Raw genomic sequence first — 25,423 nt, forward strand, 5'->3', positions numbered from 1 at the left:
ATGGGTTGACTTGTAAGGCTAGAAGTTTATTTGAGGACATAGGGACAGCTTTTGCAGGACCAGGGTGGAGGCAGGGATAATGATTCCCAGAGTCAGTAGTTTATTTTGGTCTGTGGGGAACAAACACTGTATGTTGGGTTCTGCTGTCAGTGTCTCTTGTATTTTCAGGATACAGGCTAGGGAAAGAAACTAAGAGAACTGTGTATTTTTTCAATTTTAGACCGCAGACTGAAGACAAAAAGAATCTTTTTAGTTGATCAGATCTATGGGTTTAAAGTAGGATGCAGTGAGGTAGATGAACCTAGAACCTGTTATAGAGAGTGAAATAAGTCAGAAAGAGAAAAACAAGTATCATATATTAGCACATATAAGTGGAATCGAGAAAAGTGGTACTGATGAATGTATGTGAAGGGCAGGAATAGAGTTTCAGACATGGGGCATGGACTTGTGGACACAGTGGGGAAACAGGGTGGTACAAATTGAGAGAGTAGTGCTGATATATATGTACTATCGTGTGTAAAATAAATAGCTGGCAGGAAGCAGCTGTACAGCACAGGGAGCTCAGCTTCAGTGCTCTGTGATGACGTAGATGGGTGGGATGGGGGATGGGGTAGGAGGCAGGCTCAAGAGGGAGGGGATATATGTATACTTATAGCTGATTCACATTGTCATAAACAGCAGAAGCCAACACAACATTGTAAAGCAGTTATCCTCCAGTTAAAAATAAATTTAAAGAATGAAAGTCTTATACGTAATAAAAAGCCAGCATTTCCTTGCTCTGTCCTTTCTGCAAGTCATTCTCAAAAATCTGTGTTAAAGAACTGGTTGATGGTTTGGAACCCTGGACATCTCTGTCTTCCATGCCCTTAAGTTTAAGCGTGACCTTCCTTAGTCCTCTGCTATATCTGAAGAGTCACCACCATTCAAACACAATGGGTAGTGAAGGGGGTTAACATGTATACCTAGAGCTGCCCCTGTTGTCTGCGTCCCTCCTCTGCTCTTCAGTCATTATCCTGGCTTCTTGCTACTTCCTGTAGCCCCACGCCTCTAGCAGCGTAGCACCTCTCACTGAATTAGAGACTTTGGACCACCGAGATCAGGAAGTGCAGTCAGGAAAGATGTATATTTAAGTACTTTTCTTTATGCCAGGTTCTGTGTCAGATACTAAGATTCATGCAAAATGTAAGCCAGTTCATGCCCTTTGTGATTTTTTTCATATTTTCTTGAAAATTCTGATGTTCTGTCTTAGTATTTGAAAACAACTACTTAAAATTATCATAAAGACCTTCACTTTTAAGTGAAACTCATTAGTTACATCAGTTGTTTTTTTAAATTAGCATGTGCAAGTAATTATAGAGCTTGTGTTTTCTTTGAAAAGGTAGTTGTGTTCATTTTACTTATACATTACAGACTGTCTCAGCTGCTGCCAAGAACGGTACATCATTGAACAAAAACAAAGAAGATGAAGATATAGCTAAAGGTAAAGGATCAAGCACATGTAATTTAGTGTTGCTGATCTTTGCAGAATGATTTATTGAAATAAAAATTAAAATAAAACTGAGTTTACTTATAGTATTTTACCTCAAATCTAAAAACTAGTGGAGTCTGAAAACTTAAGAGAAACAACTGACATGATACAAGGTTAATTGAATTCATAGTCCTTGTCAGTAATAGTTTTTAGTGTCCTACTTTTGAAGAGATTACATTTCACCTTTTCTTTAATGCCAAAGTTATGAGTCAAGCACAGAAATATGTTCATGACTTGTCCTATATGGAAAGCTACCCATATTATAATGTCACAATCTGTTTGCTGTAAAAATAATAGCTGCTGTATATGACAGACTGTGATGTTAAGGAATGAGCAAAAACTTTATTTTCAAAAATGTCATAGTTGTCTGCCCTGCCCCCTTTTGCCCCCCACCCCTACCCCATAAAAGCTAATTGTTTAGTATTTAACTTGACAGATAACATTCACTTGATTTATTCTTATTAAATAGTACATTATGTAATATTTCTTTTTAAACTCTTAAAAAATCAGAGTTAATACTGTCTGTCTTGTTTTTTGCATTTTAATTTTTCAAACTAGCTATTGAATTATCATTGCAAGAGCAGAAGCAGCAGCACACAGAAACAAAACCCTTATATCCATCTGCAGAAATTCAGTCAAGTAATAAAGTTGCAAGGAAAGTGAGAGCTTTATATGATTTTGAAGCCGTTGAGGACAATGAACTCACCTTTAAACATGGTGAAATTATTATTGTTTTGGATGACAGGTATGTTTTAAATGTTTCTGGAATATTTTGAAGTTATTCAGTATCATATCCTTAATTGAGAATGCTGAATATTCAGCTTTTGACTTTGGTGTATTTAAATCATACTAGAACCTTTTCTGCCTTAGTTATTTCTTTCTAAAATTAGTTAGACAGGGTAGTTTGAGTTTCTTATTCTTTTGTTAAATTTGGTAATAAAGTGTTCTTTGTATCTTGGGTTAAAAATGTATTGAATAATATTGTTTATTATCATAATTGGGAAGCAGAAATATTCAGTCATCTGAATGTATTTACATTGAGAATTATATATACCAAAATTACTGGCAAAAAAAAAAAACCTTTAGGAAGCTGTAATACCTTTGATCAACTCAGCTAAAAACTATGCTCAGTTCCTCCCCATTTGTTAATCTGCTACTGCCTCTCCCTCACAATTTCCCTATCATTTAAAGTGGTAATAGAGAATAGATTTGTCTGTATTGAGCCTAATTCTACTTTAGTTTGCTTTTAAAAGAAATTGATGAAATTTAGCAAGAGTGAGACCTAACAACTTGTTAACTAACAGATTGCAAATGTATTTGGTATCCATTATAAATAACTTAGTAAGATACATTAGTATATTTTTAAATGGGTAGATACCCAAAATGGTCTTACTTTGCTGCAGTAAATATTTATTGGGAAAATGTTATATGAATATGCTATGTTTATAATAAAGAATGAGGAATATATAATATAATAAGAATGAATATAATAAAGAATGAAGAATCTTTCTTCATAAAACCTAGAATCAAGTAAGGAAGTTAAGATTACTTTACAAGTAAGTATGTGGTATGAAGATGGTGAATGCCATAAGAGGTAATGTTGGGGTCCAGGAGAAAGCGGAGTCACACCTGGTACACACCTGTAGGAAAAAAGGCTTATCCAGTGGGTTCACTTTGGATGAACTTTGATTTTACAGAACAGGAAAATGAAGGTCTCTTACACAGTCAAGATAACATTATGTTTACTTAGAAAATAATCATTTTTTTTCTTTAAGAGTCTTTTTTGTTTTTCTTTTTTAAATAATCATTTGGAGTAGAGCACATGATCCCTGAAGGAGAATAAATAGATGTGAAGGTGAAGGGTTAGTATGGGGTCTGAATGCTGACAGTCTGAAATGTCAGGCTTCTGGGTGTAAATGTTTATAGAAGAACTTAAGTTTACACATCTGATACTTTTATACAAGCATAAAATTAAGGACATTTATAAAATAAATAGAACCAAAACTACAAAATGAGCATTATTTTTATGTAATGAGAGAATTTTCCAGTGTAAGTTACAGCTCACAAGGTAAATAACAGTACTGATCAGTGGCACAGCTGCTTCCTCATTTTCTTCAGCAAGTCTGTTCTGCTCACTGCTCTGATAACTCAATTTTCTTCTGATTGTTTCTTATGTGGTTGTTGTGACACCTTCATACACACCATATCCCTTGATGTCATTTGATGTTCATGTGGCATTATGTATCTGTTACAGTCTGCAGGCTTGCAGTATGTAAAGGGTTACATCATTGTGAAGCCATGTGTCTTTTCGCTGATGTCTAGTTAAAGCACAAATCCATTAAATAACTTAGACTAATATGAAACTATTTTCAATTAAGACTTATCCTTGCAAAAGAGAATGTTTTTTTCTGTTGTAAACTACTAAGAGAATTCAACATTAATATGATGGAATATGTAGATTGATTAAATGTCATTTTGATGTTAGGAGACCCCAGTCTTAAAACTGCCATAGATGTGCTGCTCATCAACAACCTAAGTTAAATGTTGTCATTCTAGGAGACTGGTTATTACTGGCAAGATTTTAAACACAAATGCACACTTGGGTACTAAAGTTAAATGGCCATCTTGCATTAAAAAAGGTCATCTGGATGATCCGGAATATGACTATATCTATTGTTTTTATATTCTGTTGAAATTAAAAGTACAAAATTTAAAACTTCACATATAGAACTTGAAGTCCCTTGAAAATATATCATTCTCAGACTTCAGTTTAAGAAATACTCAGCTGATAGACAGGTGCAGATTCCTTATTAACAGAATATACCAAAAAATGTCATTCTCAGTGCTCCCAAATATTATAAAGGATCTAGGAATAAATAAACCTAACAAAGATACTTAAGGACTTCATGGAAAAAATTATAAATCCTTTGAAAGATATGAAAGAAAATAAAATATATATTTATATATCAATAAATATAAATGGAGTGAGATGTCATTTGTGCTGAAGAAACCTTAATATTGTAAAGATTACTTTTCCTAATATTAATACGTAAACAGTTCATTTCTAATTAAAAGCTCAATAAGACTTTTTTTCAGAGAACTTGGAAACATTTTTATTTTGACATTAATATGGAAATATGAAAGTCTACAATAACACAGAGAAGGTACTTTTCCTGTCACATAGCAAGTTTTGCCTAATAGTCCCTCTTAGGCATATTAAGAGGTTATAATAAATATAGACTATTGCAACAGGATGGAATCCAGAAATAAGCTTATGAACAGATAGCAGCTTGCTGTTTGAAAGATAGACTGTCATAAATCAGTAGGAAAAATGATGTACTATTAAATAAATTTTGATGGGATGAATGACTTTCTATGCCGTATAAATAAAATTTGATTCAGCTTCACGTAGTACATAAAATTTCATTCCAAATAAAGACCTAAATGTGGAAGAGCGCTATAAAGGAAAATATGAAACTATTAGGCAAATATAAAGGAGAATAGATTGAGGAGTTCAAGGTATTTGCATAATACAGACAAACAAATGTTATTCATATATGTACAGAACTCCTACATATTCATGAAAAGAGACAAATGACCCAGTGGAAAAAGAAAAGTGGACAGAAGATATGAACAAGCAGTCTATGGAAGAGGCAGTCTGGATGTTCAGAAGTGCAAATGGGCACAGCAGTAAGAGATGATTTTTCCTGTGCAATACCAAGTGTTGCCTGGACAGTTAACACATGTGAGCAAAAATGACATTCTCACATGCTGCTGAGGGAAAGGAGGTTGGTGAATTGCCACAACCACTTCAGGGAACATTTGACAACATTAGTAAAATGGAAAATGCTTAGGTTCTGTGGCCCAGCAAGCCCATCTCTGTGAACATGCCTAGAGAATTGTTGCATGTGTGCCCTAAAATCTAGAATGATTATTACCCCAGCCTTTATAAGGTGAAAGAAAAGACTGGAAATAACCTAAATGTCTGCCTGCATGGGGATGAGTACGTCAAATATGCCATATCTGTGTGACGGATCTTTAAAAGGGATTAATAAAATCTGAAAGAGTTAACGTATAAAATTTAAAAGATATGTAGTGATTAACATTTATATTCAGTTCAGTTCAGTTCAGTCGCTCAGTCGTGTCCGACTCTCTGCGACCCCATGAGTTGCAGCACGCCAGGCCTCTCTGTCCATCACCAACTCCCGGAGTCCACCCAAACCCATGTCCATCGAGTCGGTTATGCCATCCAACCATCTCATCCTCTGTCGTCCACTTCTCCTTCCGCCCCCAATCCTACCCAGCATTAGGGTCTTTTCCAATGAGTCAACCCTTCGCACGAGGTGGCCAAAGTATTAAAGTTTCAGCTTCAACATCAGACCTTCCAATGAACACCCAGGATTGATCTCTTTTAGGATGGATTGACTGGATCTCCTTGCAGTCCAAGGGACTCTCAAGAGTCTTCTCCAACACCACAGTTCAAAAGCATCAATTCTTCGGCGCTCAGCTTTCTTCACCATCCAACTCTCACATCCATACATGACCACTGGAAAAACCATAGCCTTGACTAGACGTACTTTTGTTGGCAAAGTAATGTAATGTCTCTGCTTTTAAATATGCTATCTAGGTTGGCCATAACCTTCCTTCCAAGGAGTAAGCGTCTTTTAATTTCATGGCTGCAATCACCATCAGCAGTGATTTTGGAGCCCAAAAAAGTAAAGTCTGACACTGTTTCCACTGTTTCCCCATCTATTTCCCATGAAGTGATGGGACCAGACGCCATGATCTTAGTTTTCTGAACGTTGAGCTTTAAGCCAACTTTTTCACTCTTCTCTTTCACTTTCATCAAGAGGCTCTTTAGTTCTTCTTCACTTTCTGCCATAAGGGTGGTGTCATCCGCATATCTGAGGTTATTGATATTTCTCCCGGCAGTCTTGATTCCAGCTTGTGTTTCTTCCAGCCCAGCGTTTCTCATGATGTACTCTGCATATGAGTTAAATAAGCAGGGTGACAATATACAACATTTATATTAGGTTGGTGCAAACGTAATTGTGGTTTTGGACCATCAATTTTAAATCATTATAACTAAGCTCGAACATAGCTTTATTAATCAAAATAGGAACCATTTCAATCAACACATTTTTGCCAATGAGAAATAAGTTTACTTATTCCTGTAGCATAAAAATCTGTGCTCCAGATCAATCCTAAAGGGTTCTACTCTACAGCATTATGTCTAGGGTTATAATACTGTTGCTGCTAAGTCACTTCAGTTGTGTCCAACTCTGTGCGACCCCATAGATGGTAGCCCACCAGGCTCCCCTGTCCCTGAGATTCTCCAGGCAAGAACACTGGAGTGGGTTGCCATTTCCTTCTCCAATGCATGAAAGTGAAAAGTGAAAGTGAAGTCGCTCAGTCATGTCCGACCCTTAGCGACCCCATGGACTGCAGCCTACCAGGCTCCTCCGTCCATGGGAGTTTCCCGGCAAGAGTACTGGAGTGGGTTGCCATTACAGTATAATACTGTACTGTGCACTTAAAATTTGCTGTGAAGGGAGATCTTACATTGTGTTATCACAAAAAATTAATAAATAGATATGAGTGGAGAAAGTTTTAGGAGGTAATATATATATTGTATAAACTGTGGTGATGATGTTCAGATGCATACTAATTTGCAAATCCATTAAGTTGTACAGTGAATAGGTACAGCTTTTTGTATGTTAAAACCTTAAGAAAGTGGTTTCGAAAAATTTAGAAAATCCGTGCTTCGGGATTTGACTCTTGGAAAGCATTTTCTGCCTCCTGCTGGTTTGTGGAATCATTTTCCCTGCAAAAAGTTGTTGAGATGCTCAGAGAAGTAGTCAGTTGGTGAGAGGTCAGGTGAATATGGCGGATGAGGCAAAACTTTGTAGCCTAATTTGTTCAACTTTTGAAGCATTGGTTATGCAACATGTGGTCAGGGGTTGTCGTGGAGAAGAATTGGGCCCTTTCTGTTGAGCAAGGATGGCTGCAGACATTGCAGTTTTTGGTGCATCTCATCGATTTGGTTAGCATACTTCTCAGATCAATGGTTTCACCAGGATTCAGAAAGCTGTAGTGGATCACAGTGGGAGCAGATTACCAAACAGTGACTGGGACCTTTCTTGGTGCAAGTTTGGCTTTGGGAAGGGCTTTGGACCTTCTTACCAGTCCAACCACTGAGCTAGTTATCTTATAAAAGATATCTTATAACTTATCACCAGTTATCTTATAAAATCTACTTTTCGTTGCATGTCACAATCTGATCAAGAAATGGTTTGTTGTTGTGGCATAGAGTAAGAGAAGATGACACTTCAAAATGATGATTTATTTGATTTGTGGTCAGTTCATTAGGCACCCGCTTATCGAGGTTTTTCACCTTTCCAATTGGCTTCAAATGCCAAATGATCATAGCACGGTTGACTTGGAGTTCTTTGGCAACTTCTTGTATAGTTGTAAAAGGATCAGCTTTGATGGTGTTGTTACCTTCTGATGACTGGCCGCTATGCTCCTCATCTTCAAAGCTCTTGTCTCCTTTGCACAACTTCTTGAACCACCACTGCACTGTCCATTCATTAGCAGTTCCTGAGCCAAATGTGTTGTTGATGTTGCAAGTTGTCCCTGCTGTTTTACGACCCATTTTGAACTCAAGTAAGAAAACCGCTCCAATTTGCTTCTTGTCTAACATCATTTCCCTAGTCTAAAATAAATATAAAATAAATAGCAAATAATAAGTCATTAGCAAAAAAACATAAAGCAAGAAATGTACATTAAAATGGTGTATAACATAACCATATTTATTTAAGAATAATCCAATATCAAATAGCAAAGTTCAGCAATGCAAAACTGCACTTTTGTACCAACTTAATATCTATAGAGTTAGCTATAGATATCTGTATATATCTATACCTGTAGAGTAAGTTCTATAGATAAATATAGAGTTTATAGATATAGTAAGTGAATAAAAAATGCATCTGAAGGAAGGTCACATATCAACTTTGTGGTGATATGAAGGATGGATGTGAGTTTGGGATTTGGAGGTGTTCATAAAGGAAACTTCAGTGTTATCTGTAATGTTTTGGGTTTTTTTAAAGCGCAGAATCAAATATGACCAGTTGTTGATAGGTTCTGAATTTCAGTATGAGAATATAGATGTTTATTTTATTTGTACTTTTTTAGATCTCTTATTAAATTTACTTCCCTGGTGGCTCAGGTGGTAAAGAAACTGCCTACAATGCAGGAGACCCAGGTTCGATCCCTGGGTTAGGAAGATCCCCTGGAGAAGTCATGGCTACCCACTCCAGTACTCTTGCCTGGAGAATTCCATGGACAGAGGAGCCTGAAGGGCTATAGTCCATGGGGTCACAAAGAGTCAGACACGACTGAGCAACTAACACACAAGTTTAAGAAGAACTACTTTTAAATATAGTGGGATTTGAACTAGTATTTTCAAAGTATACTAAATTTAATTTTTATCTTAATTACTCTTGATACTAATGAAATGAAATATAGAGTAACAAATGGCGTTTTTGTACTGTATTTTCAGTGATGCTAATTGGTGGAAAGGAGAAAATCACAGAGGAATAGGACTCTTCCCATCTAATTTTGTAACATGTAATTTAAACATAGAATCGGAGGCAGGTAAGTTAAATCTATGGAAAGGTTAAATCTATTGAAGTTTTTTGTTTGAATTTTATGATTCGGTTTGAAATATAAAGTAGATTGGCATTTAATTCTTGTTTTGAATAATTTATTTATAGGCAATACAATTTAACCTACTTCTCAAATTAAGGGGTTAATTTATCCCAGGTCAATTCCAAATAAGAGTTATTTCCTTATCATTATATTTTAAATCCTTTGAGAGTTAATGTGCATAGGTACATATAAGGCATAAAGTAAGCTGTGCTTGACCATGTAAATATTTAAATCAGTGTAATTATGTTTTAAGAGGCAATTTGCATTTGTCTAGTACAAAAAATGTTTTATTCATCATTGAAGCACAGTATCAAAGCAGGCAGGTTGGGGGATCCGTGACAAGTGCCGAGTGTGATTACAGGGGTTAGGAGTACTCCTAAATTGTAGATTTTTCCTTACATTGATTTGGTCCCGGGGAACTCAGAACGTAACAAAGTAATGTAATCAAGACAGTAGATTCCTAGTTCACATCTTCTGAACTTCCCTGTTTTGCAGCCACAGACATTTCCACACAGGTGCTGCCAACCATGTCAAGAAGGCGTCCATTTGTTAGGCAGGCGGGGAGTTGGGGGGCAGGGTTGTGGTGCCGAGTGTGCAGAGCAACTGGTAATAATACTAATGATGGTGAGGGTCAGAAATAAAATTGCTGAGTGGTGTTTAAGCACTCGTTTATCAGGTGTTGTGCAAAGTCCTTTGCTTGCACTATTTCATTTAATCTGCTTAAGTCTGTGAGATAGGTACTTTTGATATCCCACTTTATAGATAAGAAAACTGAGGCTGAGGTTATTTGGCTAGTAGGTGGAAGAGCCAGGATTCTAAGGTCGGCTATTCTGCCATTCGAATGTACTTGTACTGACATAGCTGCTGAACATACTGCTTCTAATCTTTATAGTTCTAGAGAATTTAAATTGAAAGCTCTCTACAGCATGTGTAGCATCATCTTTGTATAGATTGAATGATGCATTCAATTAAAATTGAGAGAGATGGATACTGAGTACTCTGCTACTCAATACTTTTTTTCCCTCCAGTCTGACTCTTAAGTAGATATGAACACTGGAGACACTAGTTTTAATAGCTTGATAGACCATGCTCAGGGAATACCATAGAATCCACTATAGGCTGGAGAAATTGAGCTTCTATTTTTAAAGGTAAAAAATACCCTGGATTTTCAGTAAATCTTAATGTTATGCTGAGCTCTGCTTCTTAGGGCATACTTGAAAGTTAACTAAATATTTGAAATAACTGTTGGGACTTAAAACTTCTTTGGTTGTATAGTTTTTGATTATAATTTTTAATTCAAATTTACTTTATTAAAATGTAGTACATTGTGGCAGTTCTCCAGTGAGCATTTAAATAATTTTCTATATATATATTTTTTTAAGTTATTTTTCAACCTTCCCTTTTCTAAGAAAAGTTTTTGTTTTGTGTGGCTGTAATTATTATCAGGTTGAAATCAGGTCTCTTTTTTTTGTTTTTTACATGTAGAAAATAATTTTTTATAGCAGGAAAGAGTGTAGTTCATAGATTTAACTCTGAAATTAGCTAATTAGATAATACTCTACTCTCGTATATATATTTTCACCCTAGCAATAACACTCAGTTTTAGGAAGGTGCCTGTAATGACAGTTTCCGTTAATATTGCTTACTTCTTTCACTAGAATTATATCGGGGTAAGGATTCCTGTTTGTTTTATTCACTAGTGTATTTTCATTGCCTCGAACAATACTTATCATATAGTAAGGGCTAAATAGATAGTTGTGGCATGAATCAGTGAACATATTTAATAACGTATATTGATTATGAAATGTTATGATTATTTAGAGTTTCCTTTTTTTTTTCTTATGAATAATCACAGGCTATTTATAAATTAATGACTAAACTACCAAAGTAAATACTGAGGAACTTAAAGTTTACTTTGTTTCCATAGCAGCTGTGGACAAATTGAATATAATTGATGAGGAGGAGGAGGAAATTAAGAAATCAGAGCCTGAGCCTGTTTATATAGATGAGGTAGAGTCATTCTTTTGTTTAATAGTTACACTGTCAAGACTTTTAAAATGTGTTATTCTTGAGAATGCTTGAAAATAAATATTTCTAATCATTGAAATTAAACCTCTCCATAAAGTGTCCTGTTACTTTTTTAGGATAAGATGGATAGAGCCCTGCAGGTACTGCAGAGTATAGATCCAACAGATTCAAAACCAGACTCCCAAGACCTCTTGGACTTAGAAGGTACTAAGTGAATATTAGGGATTACCTTAATGTCATTTAATGTTTTAGCGATTTATAATGTCTTAAATTTTTTCTGCCTCGGGTTGCTTCCAGAGATTAGAAATCTTTGGTGGGAAGTAGACTAGCATAGTAAAATAGTAAACATATGACTTGGAAGATGTTACAACCTGCCTATCCTGTTCGTTGGGCAAGTCTTTACTTTTCTGTAAGCCCACTCATGAAATTTGCAGTTCAGAAAAGGACAGAATTAGAAATAGCATCATAAAGTAACTGAGTCAAAATGTTAGAAATTCTTATTCCTCTTCTAATTCTCTTGTATCAGAATTTTAAAGGTCAAAATTATACATGATATATGTTTACTTTGTAATGTAGGGGTATTTGATGCATGCTGATGTGTCTTTTTACTCTCTAAGAAATTTGAAGCAATTAAAATAGATGTCTTTGTGCCTTTTTAAGAAATCCATTGGGAGAAAAATCTCTGGGATAAATGTATCAGTTCAGTTCAGTCGCTCAGTGGTGTCTGACTCTTTGCGACCCCGTGAACTGCAGCACGCCAGGCTTTCCTCTCAATCACCAACTCCTGGAGCTTACTCAGACTCATGTCCATCGAGTCGGTGATGCCATCCAACCATCTCATCCTCTGTCATCCCCTTCTCCCACCTTCAATCTTTCCCAGGGTCTTTTCAAATGAGTCAGTTCTTCTCATCAGGTGGCCAAAGTATAGGAGTTTCAGCTTCAACATCAGTCCTTCCAGTGAATATTCAAGACTGATTTCCTTTTGGATGGACTGGTTGGATCTCCTTGCAGTCCAAGGGACTCTCAAGAGTCTTCTCCAACACCACAGTCCAAAAGCATCAGTTCTTCGGTGCTCAGCTTTCTTTATAGTCCAACTCTCACATCCATACATGACTACTGCAAAAACCACAGCTTTGACTAGACGGACCTTTGTTGGCAAAGTAATGTCTCTGCTTTTTAATATGCTATCTAGGTTGGTCATAGCTTTTCTTCCAAGGAGCAAGCATCTTTTAATTTCATGGCTGCAGTCACCATCTGCAGTGATTTTGGAGCCCCCAAAAATAGTCTTTCACTGTATCCATTGTTTCCCCATCTATTTGCCATGAAGTGATTGGACTGGATGCCATGATCTTAGTTTTCTGAATGTTGAGTTTTAAGCCAACTTTATCACTCTCCTCTTTCACTTTCATCAAGAGGCTTTTTAGTTCTTTGCTTTCTGCCATGAGGGTGGTGTCATCTGCATATCTGAGGTTATTGATATTTCTCTTGGCAGTCTTGTATAAATGTTATTAAATTTTTTATAGAAGAAAGTCTGGTTATGAATATAGAATATTGTGCTACTGTATCAATGTTTACATTTGGAGATATACAAACTGTCTTATTTTGAAATGGTTTAAATAAATGAAAAATTTTCATATCTAATCTGTATATAATTATGTTATTTTATATACTGTGACAATTTCATTTTATTGTAGCTAATATTTATTGTTTCTAAGTATTTTTAAGGGTTTTGAGATAACTCCAAATTGCAGTCTATAAAGTAGTACTTCGAAAGAACATGGTGGGATTTCTGTTCTGATTTTTACTTTGCCTTGGTCACATGATATTAATATTGGTGCTGAATAGTATTACTGTTTGGTCTATTACAGTCCTTTCTCTAGCATAACTTAATTCTCTTTATATTTTACATGGCGTTACATATTGGTGCTCTGTTGTTAAAAATCGTTGAAATTGACTTAAACTGGTTTTTTAGTTTCAAGATTCTTAAATATTTTTGTGTTTACAGATATCTGCCAACAGATGGGTCCAATGATAGACGAAAAACTTGAAGAGATTGATAGGTGAGATTCTTCATGCAGGAAATGACAAGTATAGGTTTCTTATGTTGACTTGGTTTGGCAGAACTTGAAGCTATAGGAGGTTTTTGTGGAACTGTTCAAGCTTTTGAAATTGTTTATGTTTCTGAAAACCCTTACAGACTAATAGAATGGCACTTCTGATTTCGGTAATAGCTTTTTTCATGGCAGTGTATTATATGTAGAATGATGGACTCCTATCTTCATTTTGGTACTTGGGTTGGAGTTGAGGGATAATGAGTAATGAAGAGTAAATTTGAATAGAGCACAAAATGAGAACAGGAATCATAGGCAAGCACTGTTTTATTATATAATGAAAAGTAGTATTTGTAAAACTTTCCAGTGAAATTTCTTTTTTTACTCTAAATCTGATTTACACACCTTCTCTTCTCATATTTCTTCCTGTATTTCTGTACTTTTAATTTGCTTATCCCATCGAGGCTTACTCTTCCTTAGAGATAGCAGCACTGAAGGTCAGACTGTCAGGGTTTTGAGCTTTTAACTTAGTTTTGCCCTTTTTTCTTATTCCTCAGAGCTTTATATCTTAAGTCAGAGGGGGCAGCCATGGTGAATGGCAGACAAGGAAGAAGGCTTTAGTGTCCCACCATCCTCCCTTTCTAGTATCTGTTTACTGAACTTGGGTATAAAACAGCATAGGAAGAACAGGAGCTACTTTGCTTCTTATCTGCCTTTACCAGAGAAAAGTAGTAGCAAGGTTTTTTCTAGTCACTGAGGATTATAATCTTTGTTCCCTAGGATTTTTTTTTTTAATAAATTTGTTGTATTTTCTATAGAAATGAGAAATAAATCCCTGTCTCAGTAAATGAAATGATGGTGTCAATTTCATCATATTTTTTGGTCTTATTTTGGAGAAAGCATGGAGTATCTACTGATAATCTGTTATTTTGGTTTCAGTGCAGGTATGTTAATGGTTAGTGAATAATCACATAGAAAAGATTAAAAAGAGAGCTTCCCTGGTCGCACAGTGGTAAAGAATCCGCTTGTTAATGCACAAGACACAGTTCAATTCCAAATCTGGGAAGATCCCATGTGCCACGGCACAACTGAGCCCGTGTACCACAACTACTGAGCCTGTGCTCTAGAGCCAGGGAACTGCAGCTGCTGAGCCCACATGCTGCAGCTACTGAAGCCTGAACCCTCTTGAGCCTGTACTCAGAAACGAGAAGCCGCCGTAAAGAGAAGCCGCTCACTGCAGCTAGCCCCCATTCACCACACTTGGAGAAAAGCCTGCCCACACAGTAGTGAAGACCCAGCGCAGCCAAACAAATACATAAATAAAATTATTTTTTTAAAAGATTAAAAAGAAAATAGTATTATCTTAGGTGTGGCTAGGGCTGCAATTATTATAAACCTTTCTAAAGACTAAAAATAGTCCATATCTTTTAACTCAGCAATTCAGGCCCATAGTAAATACATAGGGATATATGCAGATTTAGCTCTTTGGGTGTTCTTCACAGTGTTATTTACAATAACAAACTTGAAAGTAACTAAAATGTCTTTCAATGTGAGATTGGTTAAAAAAAATTACACATCCACACATTCTACAGTAAAAAGTATTATCATTGTTAAACATCTATTGACATGTAGTTAAAAAAGCCAAAGATACGACAGTATAATTTTATTTTTGTCAATAAAGAATATTTTCAAAGGAAAATAATCTCTCTATTTTTTAAATTTTTTTCTCTGAAGATATTCTTTACTCTTGATATGAGTTACTTTTTTGAGCAAAAGCTCACCTGTTAACCAGTTCTCTTTAATTTCAGTCTCTGAATAGGCCAGCTGGCATTTTCTGTTTCATGCCCACTGACTGCAGATGCAGCTCTTGTTTTGAAAAATGCTTGCTGTTCTTCAACAAATTTTTATTGACTATTTACCCTTGTTAAGCATTCAGAGATGAATAAAATATTGTTTCCTCCCTTGAATGGATCACCATTAGTTTGTTTTTCCTAAGAAGAAAAACAACTCTACTGTCAGAATATTAAATTTTAGCTTTCATTTCTGTCATTGTACAGAATGAAATTTTGTAGCATTTATCATACTAGGAAATTACATTCGGTATACATGTAAATTGACTTCAAAAAAAGGTGTAGATAGAGTTATTGAAGAAAGATCCATAGCCTGAGCTTAACTATGTTTCAGGCTGTTCTAACGTTCTTTCCTACTGCCTTCCAAAAACCATTTTTTACCAACTCTATCAAAGTGCCTTTTCTACCACTTTTCACTCTTCCCTTGTGTACCCTTCTTGTTTCTTTCAGTTGCCTTAATTTACACTGTCCCACTGACCTGACTTGGGCTTCCTTTTTCGCTTGACCTTTCCATCCTTCCTGGGGTACCAGCTTAAGTCCCAGCTTCTCCATAAAGCCTTGTCAATCACATTAATCCCCTCCTCTAAACTCTTCGGTCCCCTACCTATTTCACTGAATTTTGCATTCGGTTATATGCTATCTTATATCATTTGCTATTTTTCAGGCCTTGTCTTCCTAACAGACTGCTGTCTTTCTGAAGGAGAGAATGATACTTTTGGCTTATTTCTCTGTCCCAGGATAGTGTCAGGCACAGTTTAGTAAAAATTTGTTGCTGCTTTGGGATTGTGTCTCAAATCCTTGAAGGTGATCTCAAGTGTCCATTCAGCCTGCTCTTCACTGTTCTTCTGATGTTTCATTAGTGTAAAACTGGGTTACATAGACTCTGGTTCTTAGAGCCTATGGTTCTTTAGAGCCTATGGTTCTTAGTGACACATCTGTTAGCATGGATGCTTATTTCTGAAACTTCCTGTGCAATTTATAACCAATATTTCTGAAAGTTGAGTTCAACCTCCTTGATACAGTCACACACGCAAGAGAGCAAACAGCACTTTTTGTTTCAGACATAACAGTCTCTGATAGACAAAAGGTGACAAGTCCTGGTAGGACTCAGTCCAGGTCATATATTGGGTAGCCCTGTGTCTGGCTGCTTGCTTTGCTTCTTGTCTCTTGAGTCTCTCTGTGTATATACTTTAAAAGCTACATTAATAAACAGATTTGTGGGTGCTTTAGGCCAGATTAAGTGGCCATTTAACTTTTATGAACCTGTCAGTTGTAAAGGGAGTTCTTTATTACCCCAGAATGATAGCAAAACTGTACCAAGTTGAAAGGACTGGCTTTGGAATTCCCTGGGTAGATTTGAAGATGCAAACTTGAAAATATTCTTATTTGGACCTATATTCACTCACTTTCAAAAGAAACCAATGAACATGCTGTAGAGACTAGTTTATGTATACATTTTTTTCATTTGCATTTTCCAGGATAATTATTAATTTTTTTTAGTTGAGCCTTTCATGAGTATAAGCAAATAAAAATGTGTCATTTTGTTTGTGAATGTGCTTATATCTCAGTCATATTGTATCTCACACTTGGCTCTGGGCCTTGCCTGAGTACTTTCTTCTTCTACTAAGATTTTTAATTAGGACTTGGACTCGTCCTAAATTCAAAAATTACTCTTGTTTGTAATTGAATTTTTAATAGAAACCTGTAACATAAGAAAAATAATTCTTCTAGCACCAAAATTATGAATTGCTTGCATTTTATGAGTTGTGGAAAGAAATTCCCCTAGTATTATGAAGTTATATCAGCCTAGTCATTACATGAAGTAAATAATTCCTCCTCCTGTTTTCCCTGTTTGAATATTCTTTCATAGTAGAATCTTTTAAAATATGAATAGAAAATGTAAATTTTAAAAAATAATTTATGTTGCTAAGTGAAAAGTGAAGTCGCTCAGTTGTGTCTGACTCTTTGCAACTCCATGGACTGTTGCCTACCAGGCTCCTCAGGCGACAGTCCAGGGAGTTTTTCAGGCAAGAGTACTGGAGTGGGTTGCCATTTCCTTCTCCAGGGGATCTTCCCAACCTGGGGATCGAACCCAGGTCTCCTGCATTTCAGGCAGACGCTTTACCATCTGAGCCACAGGGAAGCCCTTCTTTTTATTAGTCTGGTATGTTGCTAAAAATATGCTTAAATGCTTAAAAACTTTGAAAAGTATTAAAGAGCTTTTCTTCTATATCAGGAAGCATTCAGAATTGTCTGAATTGAATGTAAAAGTCTTAGAAGCTCTGGAACTTTATAATAAGTTGATGAATGAAGCGCCAGTATATTCAGTCTATTCAAAGATCCACCATCCAGCACATTACCCATCTTCATCAACTGGAGTTCCAATTCAGGTGAGCATATCTTTTGAGAACATTTTTCAAAATTTAAAAAAAATTTTAAATTAAAAAAAAAAGCATAGTATTAAAATTTCTGTGGTCCATGAATAACATTATAAAATCCATCTTCGTCAGAAAAATGTTGGATAAACAGTTAAGTGTTCACCAAGACAATTAGACACTCATATTTCACAAATATATTTTAGTTCATTTATAACATAATGAAGAGACTATTAAATATATGAGAAGAGTTCTGGTCTTCATAAGCTTTTGTAAGTTTAAATCCTTTGATTTAGGACAGAGCCTGGCATATCAGGAGTCCTCCAGATGAGGTACTGATGCTGTTCCTGTTGCTCAGCAAGCAAAATCTAACATTTATTTTAAATTTCTGATAAGATTTCTTTAACTTCTATGATTATTAAAAAGGCTTTAAGAACTTATTTTGTTCTCAGATCATGTTTTTCTCAGATGTACGGCTTACACTGTTAAAAATCCACACATGATGAGGATACGATGCAGGCCTATACATACAGGTTCCATGAGCCTTTCATGAACATCTTTTCCAGGGCTTTTTACACCTTTTCTGCGCTTCCCAGCTGAAGTGAATATTTATATTTGTCAGTATCCAGTATTCTGAAGTCTTTTTCAAATTTCAGCCAGTTAGCAGTTGAATTCAGAATGAGCTTGGATGAACAAATTTCATGTTAATGTATGAAAACTGGTATGTAAAGGAGTGTGTGAAGGAGACACCAAGGAGAAGCAGAATGTGGATGCATAATCTAGGTGACTTGACACAGCATAATTGTTAAGTAAAAAAAGAATAGTTACTATGGTAACTGTCACATCAGACAAGATGCATTTATCAAATATGCTGTTCCCTGAACTTCTGAAAATGATGAGAGTCATTACATGTGAGGGTAGAAAGGACTTCTGGGTGCAAAAGACAGCTGGAGTTTATTCAGTATTGCTTCTGTTTATCTGCTGCTGCTGTGAACATGAAACAAAATAGAAATGTCTGTGCCATTGTGTTATAGGACTAGATATTGTATATACTTCTTTGTGTGTCTGAAAAGGGTATTTGTCCTTCCTGTGTCAGATTTTTATGTTTAGTTGCATACTGTTTACAATCTGTGTTTTTCTAAGGACAATTTATTCCTTTAAAAAGTTAGCATTCTGTCTAGTTTGATTCTTCTTAGAATGTTATCTATACTATTCATGCATAATAGCATTTGAAATATTTAAAGTTCCTATTCTAATTTGAAAAAGAAAAGTTCACAGAAGAAAAAGTTAGAGTAACACACCATTAGCTGCATCTGTGAAGGCCATTCAGGAATCCTGACATGCAAAAGAGGTCCACTCCCACCATCTTAGCCTGTTGTCAATGGGCTGTGTGTCTGCTAAGGAGGTAGTATGATGTTTTTTTCCTTTTTAAATTTTTGGCTGCACTGCACAGTTTAGGTCCCCAACCAAGGATCAGACCCATGCCTTTGGCAATGAAAGTATGGAGTCCTAACCACTGGAAAGAAAGTGAAAGTCGCTCAGTCATGTCCAACTCTTTACAACCCCATGTACTATACTATAGTCCATGGAATTCTCCAGGCCAGAATACTGGAGTGGGTACCTTTTCCCTTCTCCAGGGGATCTTCCCAACCCAGGGATCGAACCCAGGTCTGCTGCATTGCAGGTGGATTCGTTACCAGCTGAGCCACCAGGGAAGCCCAAGAATACTGGAGTGGGTAGCCTATCCCTTCTCCAGCAGATCTTCCTAACCCAGGAATCGGACTGGGGTCTCCTGCATTGCAGGCGGATTCTTTACTAACTGGGCTCTCAGGGAAGCCCCCTAACCATTGGACTGCCAGGGAATTCCCATGATTATAGTTGTCAATGTAGTAGTTGATTTGGCATTTCTAGAATTCTGAATTTTCATGTTATTGGTCTTTGCTTTAAAAATAGCTTAGTTTAAAACTGGAGTGATGATAGTTACTATATGATACTTGTTAAACATGCAGTTGTTTTGAATGTTGTATTTTGTAAGCAGGTTGTAGATCCTGTCCTGAAAGAGATGTTACCCTGGAAATTAAGTAGGGCACACAAACATATAAATATCCAAAGAGACTTAGACCATGTTGCTAGTTCTTGAGGGCACATCTCCTTTACCCAGAATTCTCTCCTTTTATCCTATCTGTCCTGCAGGAAGGATGAAGGAGGCATTGCACCCTGCCTTGATAGCACTTATCCTTCAACTTATTCTTTTAAGTTTCATTCTTAAGAAATTGAATAAGGCACCCTGAGATAGGGGTGAAGTAGGTCATCTCTCTCATGGTGACTTGAAGTGATACTGTGCTGACTTCAAGGGAGTATATAGTCTTCTGTGACTCGACAGCAAGACATGTTACCTGGTAATAGACTGCCTAGATGAATTCCAACCTGCTGCTTAAAAATACACCACCTCCCTTCCTTTCACCCCACTGCAAAATAAAAGAATGAGCAGGTAAATCATAAACTTACATGGATTTGGCACTATGATGTGGAAGCGCTCCACGTTCTATACCAGGGTGGACAGATTGGTGAAATCAGATTGCCCTCCAAAGAACTATAACATTTTATTTCATTTAAGTCTTTTAAAGTTTTAATGTATTGCTGGGCAGTTGTTTGGGAAATCAGTGAGCCAACCTTTTCTCCTTGGTTAACAGACATACCCAGTTCAACCACATGGTGGAAACTATATGGGTCAAAGTATTCACCAAGTCACTGTTGCCCAAAGCTACAGCCTAGGACCAGATCAGATTGGTCCACTGAGATCTCTGCCTCCAACTGTGAATTCCTCAGTGACAACACAACCTACCCAAACTCCATACTTAAGGTAAGTTTTTGGGAGCTATGTTAATTTTGTAATTATATACATTACATTTTCACAGACGTTCAGAATGAGAGTAATTAAACCCTTTTCTTTATAATAATAGTGCCCTCTTTTGCTGTTGAGATGAAGTTATAGAAGTGCTCATTCAAGATCCCATGAGATAGGAATGGTGCCATCTTAGCTTTGATACCCATATTGAGATGGTGCCCAGACCTGGATTATAGTCTGGGTCCCTGGGAAAAAATACAGCTAACTTCCCTTATAGAAGCCAAGCCAATGATACTTAGCATGGTGCTGTAATTAGTCGTCTCAGTGAAGACGGAAGTGGCAACCCACTCCAGTATCCCTGCCTGGGAAATCCCACGGACAGAGGAGCCTGGCGGGCTACAGCCTGCAGGGTCGCAAAAGAGTCAACATGACTGAGTGACTGAACAACAGCAACAAAGTAGTCTCAGGCATATTTTAGGAGTGTGTATTCCTAAAAAGCAAAAACCTTTGTTGTTTTGACTCTTAAAAGAAGTATGTTTCAGCTGTGGAATTTGTCGTCTGATTTTTTATACTCGTCACTTCTATTCTGAAAACCATGTTTGAATCTTGCCTTCTGTTAACTTTGCTTAACAACACAAAATGTCTATTTAGTACAGTCGTGTGTAATGATCTCTTCCCACTCTTAAATTCCATGAGTATAAATTTTAGATATCTGATAATCGAAATAAATCTGTTCATATTGGTATTTAACTCAGTTAAAATGTAAGAATTTTGTTATCCTGGGTGACATTAGGAATTACAGAGAGAAGAACTATAGAGGAGTATAGACATTAATCCTCCTGTATTGAAGCAGTATATTTGGTGCAATTAAAAATGATAGCCACTGAGGAATCCCCTTTTAAAAGTTAACACTACGTTGGGACTTCACTGTGGTCCAGTGGTTAAGAATCCGCCTTCCAATGCAGGTGATGTAAGTTCGATCCCTGGTTGGGGAACTAAGATCCCACATGCCGCGGGGCAGCTTAGCCCGTGTGCCACAACTAAGGCTTGATGCAGCCAAAAAAGTAAATAAATAAAAAATAAAATAAAAGCTACACTGTAGTAATTACAGGAACAAATAGATGTCCTGTAGTTTGGAGTGATTTTCAACTTAGTAGGGATTTGGGATTTTTTTGTTTTGTTTTTGCATAGTGTTAATATAGTCTGTTGAGGGAAGATTCAGGTCCTGTGTGGATTACACATTCTCCCTGCTTATATTATTTTTACGTAGGGATTCAGGTTAAGTTAGCAGCGGCAGCTTGGAAAGGGCGCTACCAGAGGAAAGTGTAAAGAGTGGGTAAGGAAACGTCTCCGCTGTGCTGCCTGTGAGAAGGGGGACAGGAGAAAACGGGCGGAGGGTGTGCGGGAGCTGGGGTTCTGTTCTTATCACAGCTGGTCAAGGGCGCCAGGGGCAGAAACGACCTGCATCTCCTCAGAAGATTCCCAATGTTTTCCATGAGAGATTTTGGGGAAAACAAAATTAGATAGGCCTTATAGTCTTATATTTTATTTCACTTGGAGTACTTCCTTCTTCCCAAATATGAAAATTACATTAACAGTGTTGGATAGCTGAAGTGGTTAAATCATAATCAGAATAGTAGAGCTATATAAACTTAGAAATATGGAAAAGACATTTTTATTTTGTCATAGTGATTGATCTCTGACCGTAACGCAGACAATGCAAAGTAAATATGGTTTTCTTTTTAAAATTTTGTTTGTAGCACTGGACAAGACACTGTTTCCAATCCTACTTACATGAACCAGAACTCTCACCTTCAATCAGCTCCTGGTGCAGCTGCTTACACACAGCAGATGGGGATGTCTGTGGATATGTCATCTTACCAGAACACTACTTCCAACTTGCCGCAGTTGGCAGGCTTTCCAGTGGCAGTTCCAGCTCATTCAGTTGCACAGCAGCAAACAAATTACCAACAGCAGCCTCTCCTTTAAAATCAAACCAAGCATTTTCTTGAAAGCCTTCATAAGTGTACTACTCAACCCTTGTGATTATAATCTGAAAATATTAAAAGAAGGAAAAAAAATTTTTCTCAACTGAAAAGACCCATGAATAAATAAAGCACAAAAACCTGTCTTACTCTATTATGCCATAAAAAGTTCTTTTCAAGTTCCAGCTTGTTTGAAGTCAGACTTGTGAAGTCAGCAGCTTCAAGTTGCTTCCAGTTAGTTTTTTCTTACTTTCAAATCTCTCTACACTAATCTGGACAACAAATAAGTAGCCTTATTGACACTAAACAACAAGATATAGGAGTGTAGGAGTGTATAAGGAAAGCACCATTTACCCCTTAATTGTCATGGTAATTGGGAAAGCACTGAAACCTTTAAGTACTTTTTGTCTGCTTTTTTTTTTTCCAGTTTCCCACACACCATTGTTTAAAAAGGCGAACATGTTTTTGTGCAAGCATTTAGCTTCCCTGCATATTTCCTTTGTTTCCTTAGATTGCAGTTGTGTTTGCAGTACTGTCAGTTTTGCTCTCAGTGATGTGTTGAGTAATAATTAGCATAGAATTGTCTACAGAAGGAAGAGCACTTTGAGAGGAACAGAAATGTTTTCTGTTATTAGTGAAGACCATGTAAATGCAAATGTGTGTTCAAGTGTTTAGCCAGTTCTCCAATCATGCCAACAGTGGGTTGAGGAATGCCCCATGAAACATTTCCATTCCCTGGGAAAAAAAAAACATTTTTTCCTACAAGGGTCCTTAGCATTTAGAATTGCCACTTAACAACCTTTTCAAGTGGTTTTGGCCATCATCTAATGAAGATATAATGTCCATTTGATTTTTTTTTGGTTGGTTGGTTGGTTGGTTTTGTTTTTCTGCAGCATGGTGTGCAGAGACGCTGCATTTCCTTTTTACAGACTCTGTGAATTTGAGCTACAAGACATTCCTAATAACTTGATGCAGTGTATACCAGGTGAATGATGTGTGTTTTTACTGATGTGTTGTTTTTTTAAAAGGTGATTTGAGTACCAATGGCATGCCAGATTGTTGACAGTTTTGGCCATTGCTTTCAGAAGTAATCTTGAGCCTGTGGAATAATAACAGGCAGTGGATTTATAGGGAAGCCATCAAGACAGTTTTCCCGAAGCCTATGTTCTAGGTGAGTTTGAAGCGCTAATATATTCCACGTACTTTGAGAGTTAGGTAGTAAACCAATAGGGATTGTTTTCTTTCCTAAGAATTTGCACCACTACTGCATCATCTACCAACTTTTTAGATAGCACAAAATGTGAATACATATGCTTACAGATTCATGGTATTCTGACTGGGAGAAAAAATGGATGTAAAGTTGAGTTTTTAAAAATTTAACTCGCAGGAATTCCCTTGGCTCTCCAGTGGTTACGACTTGGCGCTGTTACCACTGGGGTCCATATTCAAACTAAGATCCTGCAAGCTGTAAAAATAAACAAATAAACGTGCATGGAAGCAAGATTTCTATATTGTTTTTTAAAGAAAGCCCTTAATCTTTCTACTAAGAATCCATTTGAAGATAGTGCTCTGGAAATATTTGTCATTTCTGTATTTATAGAAATTCCATTATAAATATGTTCCTTTTTCAAAGAAACTATATCCTGGGAAAAAACAGTCTTCTATATACTACTTGGTCTACATTTAAAGGGAAAAACAAGCAGTATTTGAAAAACCCAATTTCTGTCATTATATTATCTCAGATATAAGTAACTGGAAAGAAATTTTTAACCTTTCATGTCTGTTTTCTGTTTTTTATCCAGTATTTTCATTCCATGTGAATTCAGTTATATACTTGTAAGAAATTCTAAAATAGCACCTTACTTTTTTGGAAATGAATCTTCTATAAAGAAAACAAAAGAGAAAAAACAGTTACAAAACTACTCTTGATAATAATTAACGTTTGCATAATATATGAAAAATCTTACATTTTTTCCCCCAAACAATATTTAATAAACAGTTATTTTAATGTTTGTGTAGGTAATTTATGTATAATTGTGATCTGAGTTGTAAAAGCTTGATTCTGTGTAAGTCTTTGAATTACAATAAATACTGCACACCCACTAATTTGGGTTCTGCCATTTTTAAGTTCAACTAATGTAGTTTTGGAATGATATAACATGAAACGTGTATATAGTGTATATTGGCATTTATCTGTGAAATTTTATATATCTGGAAGTTTCTTCTCCCTTTTAAATTAAAAATAATTTTATTTTTGCCATACTGTAGCAAATTTTGTGTTACAGGTTGTTGATAGTATAAAAATGTTATTAAATCTGTGTTCTGAGACGATATTTTTGGTGTTAATAAGAAAAACAGGGTTATTTTTCTTTCTTTTTCATGATCTTATGGATGTATTTAAGACTTGTTTATAATTAAATGTTTTCTGCCAAAGGAATTGTCTAACATCAGATTTCTACATTAGGTTCACACTTACTATTTTATATAAAAAATAAAAATAACTTCTACTTTTTCTTATGGAAATCTTGGTACATTAGAAAGAATTCCTGACAATTTATGATACAATTTTCACTAATGTAAGAAAAATCTACCCTAGATCTTAAACTATATGAAGTGAGATATATTCTGACACTTTGAAAAATATATGGTCTACCAACATTGTCTTATAATTTGGTAACTTGTCTATAAAATTACCTGAACATTAAATAATTATAATACTTATCAATTAAGAATTGATACCTGACTACATAACAGATATCACTGTATATTTTGAAGACAGTTATAAAGTTTCACCATCCAAATTTTTAAAAAATTGATTTTAGATGTTAAAAATTATGGTTTAAGAATTTTAAAAGAAAGTTCTTCTTAGTAAAAATTGTGCCAAAGCCCCTGACTTCTGGGAGAGGATTTATTGTCATTTTGATGAGAAAGCTGAAGTTATTTTTGTAAGTAATAAATTATAAATACTATAGCACCAATCTGTCATGCTTTGTTTCTGTCAAAAGGCATTTTTCTTATTTACTTACATCAGTTTTAGTAAGTAGAGGA

The 25,423-nt window shown here is 36.0% G+C and overlaps 1 protein-coding gene and 1 non-coding gene across 14 annotated transcripts in view; one reads left to right on the plus strand and one right to left on the minus strand.

Annotated features, from left to right (window-relative positions):
* Nucleotides 1-24,808, plus strand: part of STAM2 (signal transducing adaptor molecule 2) — a 46,801-nt gene extending 21,993 nt beyond the window's left edge. For 7 of the 13 annotated variants that reach the window (XM_081578053.1, XM_081578060.1, XM_081578056.1 and 4 more), the window contains 9 exons: nt 1,411-1,480; nt 2,087-2,273; nt 9,090-9,184; nt 11,166-11,248; nt 11,383-11,470; nt 13,272-13,326; nt 17,404-17,557; nt 20,236-20,405; nt 22,151-24,808. In XM_081578053.1, the coding sequence (XP_081434179.1) occupies nt 1,411-1,480; nt 2,087-2,273; nt 9,090-9,184; nt 11,166-11,248; nt 11,383-11,470; nt 13,272-13,326; nt 17,404-17,557; nt 20,236-20,405; nt 22,151-22,379 (1,131 nt within the window). In that variant the 3' untranslated portion in view covers nt 22,380-24,808. The remainder of the gene's footprint in view (nt 1-1,410; nt 1,481-2,086; nt 2,274-9,089; nt 9,185-11,165; nt 11,249-11,382; nt 11,471-13,271; nt 13,327-17,403; nt 17,558-20,235; nt 20,406-22,150) is intronic. The other 6 variants (XM_081578054.1, XM_081578057.1, XM_081578062.1 and 3 more) reach the window with 1 other exon arrangement.
* Nucleotides 17,238-17,310, minus strand: TRNAF-GAA (transfer RNA phenylalanine (anticodon GAA)). Its single transcript has one exon. It is a non-coding gene; the product is annotated as a tRNA-Phe (tRNA).
* Nucleotides 24,809-25,423: the final 615 nt, after the last annotated feature.

This window comes from Giraffa tippelskirchi, chromosome 3 (genome assembly GCF_054371585.1).
Source record: "Giraffa tippelskirchi isolate mGirTip1 chromosome 3, T2T-mGirTip1v1.2.pri, whole genome shotgun sequence".
NCBI classification, from domain to species: domain Eukaryota; kingdom Metazoa; phylum Chordata; class Mammalia; order Artiodactyla; family Giraffidae; genus Giraffa; species Giraffa tippelskirchi.